This window comes from Genypterus blacodes, unplaced genomic scaffold, assembly GCF_046128005.1.
Source record: "Genypterus blacodes isolate CSIRO-AG114 ecotype Tasmania unplaced genomic scaffold, CSIRO-AGI_Gbla_v1 ptg000098l_1, whole genome shotgun sequence".
Taxonomy (NCBI): domain Eukaryota; kingdom Metazoa; phylum Chordata; class Actinopteri; order Ophidiiformes; family Ophidiidae; genus Genypterus; species Genypterus blacodes.
In genome coordinates, this window is record NW_027466902.1 from 1550542 (window position 1) to 1561305 (window position 10764).

Genomic DNA, 10764 nt, shown 5'->3' on the forward strand with positions numbered 1-10764 from the left:
CACACACACACACACACACACACACACACACACACACTCAGTGAGATGTATGCTCATGTCACGAGGTAAGCTCATCTCATCACTCATTCTATATTAATACAGGATTATGTCCATTCTCAATCCCAAACTCATTCAGACACACACACACACACACAGTCTATGCTCTCCTCACAGAAGTACATGTACTGTCTGCCTCGGACCATTATAGGTAGCCAGGTGGTCAGGTAGCTGTGTGTGCGTTGAGCTGGACTGAACAGCGTTTTTATCAGACGAGGCGACTCTGAAACAGCTTAATGACGGTAAGACAAGCAGCTTATCAATGAATATGGATGACATCATTTTGATCAACAGAAAAGTATTGATAATCATGGCTGGTGTGGGTCAGTGATATCAGCTGTTTCTGTTTCAGGTGTGTGCTGGTGTAGCTACTGTAAAGCAGGATTTCTTATTTCTTATTTATATATTAGAGATTTAAACCTGTAGAAGATATGATGCCTGATGATAACATTTCTTTGTAATAAGATATTGTTATTGTCGTTCTCACACAATTACCATGTTTTGTTCTTTCCCAGATGTTTCCTTGGTCAGCTGTCTTCTCCCTTGAGCCCAAAGTGCCCGGGCAGCGCAGCACCGAGGAGTTGGTCACCAACACTCTGATGCTAGAGTTAGGGGCCATGGTCAAGCACACCGAACGCGTTCGCCTGGAACGGGCAGCGCACGGTCGACGCCGTCGCAGCAGCTCCTCCTCCAATGTCAACTACACCTGGCTGGCCAATACTCCGAGCCAACATTCTTACGAGTTGACCCCCAATGACCTGATGGAGCTGCAGGACCTCTGTGCCAAGATCCCTTCCTCAGAATGCGGCCCTGTGATCGCCAGGTGAGGGAGACTCCACAGCAGGACACTCCAGTAACGTTGATTCTTCTCTATCTATGGGATTCAGTAACCAGTACAGAACAACAAACACAATCAAATGATCAAATCAAAACACAGGAGTCTATGCTGCTAGCTGATGCTAATGTTGTGCCAAAGCCTGGGAGCCACGACAGCAAACCTAGCCTTGAACTTAACCCAAGACCAGTGGGCCTGAGACCTGTTGGCTGAATATGGGGTCAAAGGTTCACAAATCTGCGCAGGAATCTGATTACAGTGAGCCCTGTAAGTGTGTAAGAGGATCTTGCCCCATCTACCTGGGGTGTGTGGTCCATAGATGAGTCTGCTAGGCATCCTGGACCTCTAGAATAATCACCCTGTCAATGTTGATGTCTGCTTACGTTTGGTTTTCTGTCTTGTTTGGTGTTGCATGTTGTTGTGATGCATTCTGTCTGAATTATTCCTCAATCAGATCCCAATAATCTAAAAATATATATCTTCCAACGTTAGGTTCAGGAAGCATGTGAAACAGGTGGAGCCCGAGGTTCACGAGGTTCCTCAGCTATTTCGTTCTGTGCTTCGCGACTGTATAGACGAGCTGAGCAGAGGCGAAGAACACCAGACGCCGGACGCCATCTTTGAGAAGCATCAACGCAGCAAGAGCCTCTCCTTTGTTACATTCCGCTCCAAGTTCTGCGGAGGGCATTTGTTCAAGGGTAGCGCCATGGGAGGCTCCAGGGGGAATCTGCAGCAGGTGGACTGGTGTGATGAGGAGCATGGAGAAGAGGAGGAAGTGGCCATCAAGGCCAGGACGAGGAGGGGCAGGAGCAGAAGCATGCCGGAGATCAGCCCGATGGAACAGGGCACCCACGCCTGAGGGAGGAAGAGTGAGGTAGAGGGAGGCAGGGAGTTAGGGGAGGAAGGAAAGCAATTATGTTGAAAACAATTGACACATTTCAAAATGAGTGAGAGAAGCTACTCAAAAGAATTTGCACCAGGATTTTGGTTTTCATTTGTCTGAAGCAGGGCGATCAGCATTTTTCATCAGTCCCAAATATCTGAATAGAATGATGAGGGCGCTGCATGAATGGGCACTTTCTGTTCAATCACATACACTTCTCGAACAAACTGTACCTTGAAAATATGTTACGCAACAGACAGGACGGCTTTGTTCTGCAGTAGATGTGGGAATTTCAGCTCCGGCCAAGCGTCTGCGTGTTCGGCACTCGTATTTGGCTCCAAATCACCAGCTCAGTTAAAAATAGTCGTTGCTCTCATAGAACTACAAGCATACACTTGATGAAAAGAAATGTGAATATGAAAGTATAGATGTATAATTAAAAGGCTGCTTTTTTCAGATTTGGATTTGGGTGTCTTCTGTTGAAACGGGTCAAATCTGCACCCGGACAAATGCTATATGAAGTAAATGGCATCTCTCGTGTCCATGCGGGGTTAATAAGGTAGATAAACAGCAGCGCCGTGTCAAGCTGCAGCCTAACCTCACACAACCCAGCGTGGCTAAATATATGACTGCTGACTAATCCTCTTATCGCAAGAATATCTCAACCATGAATGCCAACACCCTATTATCATTTTATTAATATGCACTTTCTTGTCAATACATCAGTATCACTATTTGCACTTTATACATTGGAGTCAAGGCATTTGGCTAAAAAGAGACAGGGGGGGGAAGAACTTTCCTTTCTTCTTAAAAAGCTGTCATTTAAATAACATCTTATACATTAGTTAGACTTTAAAGGAGGGAAGCAACTATAGCAGTGACACAACCGTACACTTCAAGGGAGCCTGGTTTTTGTCACTTCACCACCAGCAGAACCCCTTCATAAGCACGTAATCGGAATAATCTACTTCTGATACTCGCGTCGCCGCCTCTCTGGGTGTGCAAGTTTGAACAACAATTGAACTGAACTGGGCCCGTAACCACGAGAAAAGGTTGCAAGTGTGAAACTGAAAGGAGTTTGGAACGCAGGCTCTGTGTGGTCACAGCTGCTCGTTGGTAACTCGCAAGCAAGAAACACAATGCTGTTACGAAAACCTGTGGTGAACCGTTCCTACAGATTGTGACCTGGATTAGACCGGCGGCGTTCCCTTTCAGCCGACTTGTCCTGTAGCGCCAAGGACGCACGGTACTGGACAAGTGTCTTTGCATTGTGTCACAGTTCTATAAGAGTACCCATTTGGCAAATAAACCTTGAAAGCAAATAAAGAGAAAAAGCAAATAAGAGAAACTTCACATACTAACTGACTGATGGTGGGCGACGAACCCTTCGATAACCAGGCGGTAAAGTTTTTGTTCTTCAATAAACAATAACGTCGGTTTTGAAGTCGAAGTCCAGTTTTGTAGGTTTGGCTTTGTAATAACCAACGGATAACCCGAAACAAACAGGAGTCAACCAAAAAGGAAACAAAAATTAAAATACAGTTTGCAGAATCAAACCATTAAATGTAAGCCATTTGGATTAAATGTTCATGAGTAATTGGTCTCAGTACTTAGAGCAGTGTCCCGCCCGCACTATTCAATGTGGGAATCTTTCTTATAATTTATCCATTTATCATTTGAATTCAACATCTTCATCCTCTACTAGCAGAGAAGCTCTTTGTTGAATTAAGATTAAGACAGTCCATTTCTGTGGTTTAGGAATACGAAATAACTCTGTCCGTGCATCCGTCAGACTGAAGTCTGTCCTTCAAAACAGTCCGTCTGGACGATTCTTTCTCCCAGTCCACCTTGAACGTTCCTTCCCCCTTCGTTCAATGTGCCTTTCCCCTCCTCGTGCCCGCCCCGGCCGTCTTTGCTTTAAGCAAAGAAGACGACAAAGATGATGAAGAAGACGATGAGGACGAGAAAGATCTTGATCATCAGCCAGCGGTTGGAGGAGACCGACTGGAAGTATTTGAGGATCTCTGTGTGGGCCGCCTCCACATTCAGCTGTGTGTCCTCCACATTAGCATCGATCCTGCAAGAAGAGAGAGAGGCAGGAGGTTTAAAATGGATGCAATATTTATCTATACATATATTTATACACATTACAATCGCTATGTAATGATTGACACCTTATTCCTTAAATGCTCTCGTCACTAGACTTCTCTCCATTTACACTTGTTTCTGACTATCTTTCTACTAACTTTGATTTTCTTCCTCGGATCATTTCTCACCTTTGAACGGTCTCCTCTTGCTCCTTGACCATATGTGCCAGCTGCTGGAATATTGCGCCCAGTTCCACGATGGTGCTTTCGATGTTCTGCATGGTGTCTGCGCGGCTCTGGATGTACGAGTCCTGTCGTGTCACAGACAAACATCAGCGACATCAGACCAACAATTGTACACACGACGATCAACCATTTAATAGAGCAACGCCTTCTTTCTTCAGCTACCTGCTCATCTATAAGCTGGAGCTGCAATGGGTTGGCTTGGGAGTCCATGTCGATGGACACGTCGCCCATACTCCGGGACTCGTCCTGCATCAAGACAGAGCTCTCTGAGGGGAGACGAGCAGAAGACACACACACACAAACAAGTGCACCGGGGTCAGACAGGAGTGGTCAGTGGTGGAAGCGAAAAGCAAAAAGAACAGACAGGCACATACAGAGCGACTTCTACACGCAGGGAGAGTCAAACGGTCCAGGGAAATACCTTTTAAATTTGAGGTTGTATAGCCCTGGTAGTCATTGCGCTGCTCACGAGCTGCATGCGGCTCCTGGGCCCCTTTTTTGCGGCTCCCTAAAATATTTTTTAATTTTTGCATTACATGTGACCAAATACAGTAAAAAAAAAAATAATAATAATAATTCACATGATTTGGAGCAGTCCCTAGTGCAACAGCAGGTGTGTCGGAAAAAACAATACATCCTTTGTCAGTTTGAAGTGTTTGAACGCCCCACATTTACACATTGATGCATTTCCAGAAATATTCAGGTGGCGCTTATTGTAAATATTCTAATCTAATCCTAATGACAGATGATACATTACACTCATACCTTTCTGCCAGATTTCATAAGTACCAAAGTACCCAGATGGATTTTGAGTGTGTGAAAACAGTGTATACTATAAGTTTAGAGTATTTACACGAGCGCATTACCTGAGATTTATCTGAGAATGCTTAAATGCAGGCTGTTCAAAAAGGTTTCACTGACAGTGTACTGCAGGAGGCCAAAGAGCTCCCTGGAGGGTCTCTGATAATTAGGCTGTTTAGCAAAAACTTAACTCCAGCAGGAGCCAGGATAGTCAATCATCTCCCCAGTTAAGGATGTGTTCACACTATTATTCTTTGTCTAACCCACGGCCACGTCGAGTTAAAAGCCGTAGCGGTGAATGTTGAATGAATGATGAAGCATTTTCTGCCGTAATGAAACGTTTATCTCGACCCGGGCCACATTTGTTTCAATGAGATTTTGCGCTGTGTGTACGGTGATAACATTTACAACGACAACCACAATGAAAACAGGCGGTAGCGACCGAGAACTTCATCCGCCGGTGCACTTCTCTGTGCGGTGTCGGGTTTGTTTGAGAGCTGTAACCGAGATGATGTATTACCCAGAGATTACTAAAAAATAAAACGCTAAGAATAGAGTGAACACGCCCTCGAAAAAAGCTGCAACAGCATGCGGTGTTGACCTGTTGGCGGCAATTTCATGATTAGCATTACGCCGAGACCCTGGCCAAAATCAAAGTGTGTGACTGTAGGCGTGATGCAGGATGTGGGGGTGGGCTTACTGAAGTTGTTGGCCATCATGGGAGAGGAGGAGACGGGCGGCTGTGAGAATTGCTCTCTCCTGCTGCGCTGCTGTTTCAGGTTCTGCAGCACAGACCCACAAAGGCGTAGGTGAACACAAACGATAGAGATCAAACTCTGTACTTACAATTCTACATCGTTTTCTATTTTGTCCCTCTGAATCATCACCGTTCTTACCTCTGTTCTGACTTCTAGGACTGATTTGAAGTCGTTGGACATCGAAGCCAGTTTAGACTGTTGGCAACAAAAGACACAGCAAAGTTAAAGAAAGTGCAGCTCAATTCAAACATTCACCTAGTAAAATTAATTGACTTTCCCAAAATCTTGCTAGAATATCTTAATAGTCCTGCAATTTACTTCCCTGGTTTCTATACAGAAGCAGCTCCAGTATACAGAAAACATTTTTAATACAACTGATGGCAGCTGGCCTACATGAGCTCATCTGTGTATCAGTATTCACTTCTCCAGCCTGGATTACCGTACCTGTAATGAGACCACTATAGTGTTAGAGTGGCTTTCGATGTGTCGGCCGCCCGGAGCTCCGCGTGACCTCACCAGGTCCTGCAGCTGTGCTATCTGTTTGTTTAGACTGTTGATGTCCTGCACACACAAACATATGAAGTATAAAACAAGGTATGTAGTCTTAGGATTCACTTTTCACATTTGTTTTGTGTGCGATAGTTATTCTCCTCATATAGTGTTACAAACTCCATATTTGATGGGATGTTAAAAACTCATCTCACTTGTTTGATGATGTACGTCAGCTCCTCAATCTCCACAGCCTTGTCGTCGAATAGAGATTTTCTCTTTGCCACTGAAAATACATATCGAAACAGAGTATGACACACCTGCACAATGGACGCTATAACACAAACACACACTAAGATTTCTGCCACAGAACAATATTCAAGGTTCACTTACAAATTGTGAGCTTCTCCAGTTTGGCAAACGTATTGCTCAGGTCTTTCCCAATTCTCCTGCAATGCAAGAAGACATTGTTTTATAACTGTCTGTGGGATAGTTAACATCAGAACAGGTGCAGCAAATTCACATGAGATAAAGATGACGTGTATTATAATCTTGGAATACAAATTGTTCAACTCCTAAAATCAACATACTGAAACAAGTAGACAGGAGTAAATATTTACGAGCTGCTGAAAGACAAAAAAGGAACAGACTGTGTTGAACTTACTTGGCCATAACTGTAAAGTCGCTGCGCTGCCTGAGGGCACTGAGCGCTGGTTTAGTGGGCTGGACTCCATTCTGCCAATGAGAGATTAAAGAAAAAAAGAAAGGAAAAAGAATCAAACTCATGCACTTATCACTGTAATCATCTATCAAGTACAAATAACTAAAATTCCCAGGTCATGCTTTCCAAAATGGTAAGACTTCAATAGAAGTATCAAACAAAAGGAGGAACGGGCAAGAAACCAAAACCAGAAATGATTTGCAGTGTCACGGCCAGAAAAGTGGAACAAAGTAAACAGCCACGTATGTACTTGCTGGTGAACTCATTATTTTATCATGAGTGATACCATTATCAGCCTCCTCTTCAAACATACCTGTCTGCCCTGGAGAGATTTACAGGCCGACTGGAACTCCACGGTTCGGTCCCGGCACGTCATCCTGCCACTGGTTATGGTCACCGGCCCCTTACGCTGAAACCACCTGAACTCTCCTCGCCCGGCTCTGTCCGACTGATAAGTACGATCCCTTCCTGTGGTGTGGAAAACCTCACATCCAAGGTGGAGATTCCTTCATGGACAAACGAACGTACATGTCTACAGTAACAGAGAGATGACATTTGAGTCCAGTTATAAGGCTTGAGAGTATTTCGACTTGGTCACTTCAAAGTTTCTCCTACATGGATTGTACTGTAACCTTATCACATAAGTTATACATTTTCACATTGTGACATACACTTAAGTCAAGATTTTATAAGTATGAATTTACACCTGCATTCCATTTGGCTTGGAGATGATGCAATAAACACCTGCAAACCTCTGGCACGTTTACTGCCAGCTATGGGATTCTTACCCAAGAAATACCAACCAAAGATTCTAATAAAAAGTCAAAGTGTTACTGACCAACACCTTAGCCCATTGAGACTAAAAATGGTAAGATTGACATTTTAATAAACACAGATTACAATCAGGCAGTCGTAGGGACAACTAATAATATCCCCTGTACTGCCAGGAGGCACAAAGAGACTTTCTGTTTTAATTTTAATACGACATAAACTAGGATACACATACATACATACATAAATGCTGGTCCACAACAAACAAGAGGTTAATGTTTTACATATGTACCAGATGTCAGGTTTATCACGTTTACAGTTTTGAATAATTAGCCAACAGTAAAATAGTCCTATTATTAATTTTCGACGCTAAAATCAGAACACCAACGCATTCTATATGAAAATCTCCAGTTAGCGCAGCCACTAGTTAATCCACATCACAGGTAGCAGCTCGGTTAGCTAACGCAGGAAGGTAAACCATAACAATCCGTCAGCAAACCACAATACTGCTACGACAACTAAAAAATACAGACATTACTGAACAAGACATACGCAAAATGAGTAACACCGATTGTGTTCTACGCGTTCTCAGTGTGCGTAGGCCGTCCATCACGACACACACAGCTGATCCCGGCCTGACTGGCTAACTCCGGGTTAGCCACAGAAAGCTAACGTATCTCTTTCGTTTGCTCGCGCCTGCTTTACCTCCATCAAATTCGATCAAAACTAGCCGCCTGACGTCCCTAACCCTTTCTATCAAATAAAAAACGATCGGGTCGGAACTTACTTGGACCGATATTACACCAACTTTCAGGGATCCATCGACGTTTCTGGTGAAAACTAGCCAGCTCAGGAGTTAAAGTTCCGATCCGGGTCATTTCCGTTACCGACGTCATTGCCACGTCCACCCTACAGAAGGGGAAAATCCACCTTGTGTCACCACCAGAGGTCGCCATAGCCATTTTTATGTATAGTGGAGATACAGTACAATGAAGTGGCATGTTTATACACATAGAAATACTGAGGTAATATGATGATTATAGTATAATATTATAATTATAGTGTAATAAGTAGTGCTGTGACAATAATAGCAACAGTACTATAACAAGAACAGTGATTGGATCACCATATCACAATTACAATATGTGTTCAATCTCTCCAGTGAATATACAGTTATATTTTGAAATATGGGATTTAATGAAAGTACCTGTTGATGCACGCTGTGCAGCAAAATAATCAGAAAACTGGATGAAACAAAATTATTTCAGAATAAAGATTTAATTTACAGATGTTTTCAAAACATATATGAGCAAGCCAACATCTCATTACTCAATACCCACATTGCATAATTTTGAGCTTTCATGTGAATTGTTTGACATTTATATTATTTTGTGAAACAGGAGTGCTGTGGAGTCTTAAGGTGTCACAAATCTCAGTGTCTGGGTCACAGAAGGGAGTAGGATTATTATTGAAATTTTGGAATATAACTCCATTTTCAGCTTCATCAACAGGGACACAGCGGTGGACCTAGAATGACAAAAGAAACAAACCTTTAAGCAACATAGAGCGGAGAGGAATTCACATGGTCAATGAGAAAGGACGGGACTGACAGACGGAGAGTGTGATTGGCTGCTGCCTCAGGTGAGTCGGCCTGCAGGTATTATGTGAAGGGAGATAACATTCATAAGCCTGTCTGATCTTCTCGCGCTCCTACTGGTACCCACATCCTCTGTCTGACATGAGCGAGCATGCTCACACCACAGCTATGCCCTCCCCAGCACCCCTCGCCCCTCATCTGCTCTCCCCCACACCTTTATATCCCTCTTGTCTTTACATCCTTGTCGACTAAATGATTTCATATACAGTACAAAATATTCCTACATCAGAATAGATATCATAGTAATATTGAGAGGTACTGAGCTTCATGTCTTTTGTCTTGATTCACCGTGTAAAAATGTCCTAAAGGAGAGAAAAAGGCAGATTGAAATGAGAAAGTTATACTCAGGAAACACATGCAGAATGTTTCAATCTATGCTTGACATTGTTTTGAATAATTTGTCTTTCCTGACACTCTAACAGAGACCAGCCCAATACACATGACTAGACTTTATGGAGTACACACTGAATCCCTCTAACTCCATCTGTCTGCCTTTTATCTGTGTCTCGCTTCCACTCACACTCACACTCACACACATACACACCCCACACAGAAGCACTGATACCATCGAACAACACAGGCTCGCAGGCCAGATAGCGTCCAGTACCTGCTTCAACACAGCTGCTGCTACAAAAGCAGGGAGGAAAACATGGCTGCTTTTTTTTTTACGCCACTAGCAAAACACAGCTCAGCACACAGAGACAGCAAGGTGGAAAAATACAGGAAGCCCTGGTTACTGATAGAATACAAATGGGACAGGGGGGCACAGACAGGCGTCAGAGGGAGAAAGAGGAGAGTGATCGATCGAGAGGCCGATAAGGAAGTTTCCAACTGAACATACAGATGGGAAGGCACAATGGAGAATAATAAAGAAGGGGCTGAGACACCGTGTTTCTGCCTCACCGTTACTACTCAGCGTCAGCATGACGACAGGTTTCTAAGGGGATTAAAGGCAAATTCTGGAGTGCAAGCATCTTTTCTGTATAATGATGCATGACTCATGCTGTTTTCTCTCTTGGTCTCCCTAATCTTGTAGCTATATTTAGTAGTGGCGTGATGCCCTTCTAGACAGAGAGGCTGGCAGCATCCCTGAGCTCTCTCCTCTCCTCGCCTCTCCTCTCCTCTCCTCTCCTCTCCTCTCCTCTTCTCTCAAGGATGACTTTAAAATTCAGCTACGTCACCAATCCAAAGAGTAGTCATGACCAAAATGTTATCACTCTGCATCTCTCTGCACTCAGTCTCTAGTTGACACACACACACACACACACACACACACACACACAAACGCTTGCAATCGTGGGCTGCACATTTTGTACTTGCCAATCTTCTGACTCAGCAGCACAAATGAGAGGAGGGGAGAAAACAATATTATGTCTCATAACATCACGTCACTAACACTCGCATGTTCTGTCACCGGGCTCCCAGGGTGGCACTTTAATCAAAAGTGTCTGTTTAGCTT

The 10764-nt window shown here is 43.7% G+C and overlaps 2 protein-coding genes across 4 annotated transcripts; one reads left to right on the forward strand and one right to left on the reverse strand.

The window, feature by feature from the left end:
• Nucleotides 1-572: 572 nt before the first annotated feature.
• LOC143007965 (protein RD3) lies at nucleotides 573-1751 on the forward strand. Its single transcript, XM_076159489.1, has 2 exons — nucleotides 573-880; nucleotides 1385-1751. Exons 1-2 carry the CDS (start codon nucleotides 573-575, stop codon nucleotides 1749-1751), a joined length of 675 nt encoding a protein of 224 aa, XP_076015604.1.
• A 709-nt stretch (nucleotides 1752-2460) lies between these two features.
• Nucleotides 2461-8544, reverse strand: stx5a (syntaxin 5A). 3 transcript variants are annotated; one of them, XM_076159475.1, is made up of 12 exons: nucleotides 8436-8544; nucleotides 7191-7409; nucleotides 6821-6891; nucleotides 6550-6605; nucleotides 6372-6442; nucleotides 6112-6228; nucleotides 5806-5862; nucleotides 5610-5691; nucleotides 4530-4616; nucleotides 4271-4374; nucleotides 4052-4173; nucleotides 2461-3852 (listed from the first exon to the last, which is right to left on the reverse strand). In XM_076159475.1, exons 2-12 carry the CDS (start codon nucleotides 7251-7253, stop codon nucleotides 3693-3695), a joined length of 990 nt encoding a protein of 329 aa, XP_076015590.1. In that variant the 5' UTR covers nucleotides 7254-7409; nucleotides 8436-8544; the 3' UTR covers nucleotides 2461-3692. The 3 variants fall into 3 exon arrangements, with proteins under 3 accessions (XP_076015590.1, XP_076015591.1, XP_076015592.1); XM_076159476.1 differs by having other exon boundaries at nucleotides 7191-7383; nucleotides 8436-8541; XM_076159477.1 differs by lacking the exon at nucleotides 4530-4616.
• Between the last annotated feature and the right edge of the window lie 2220 nt (nucleotides 8545-10764).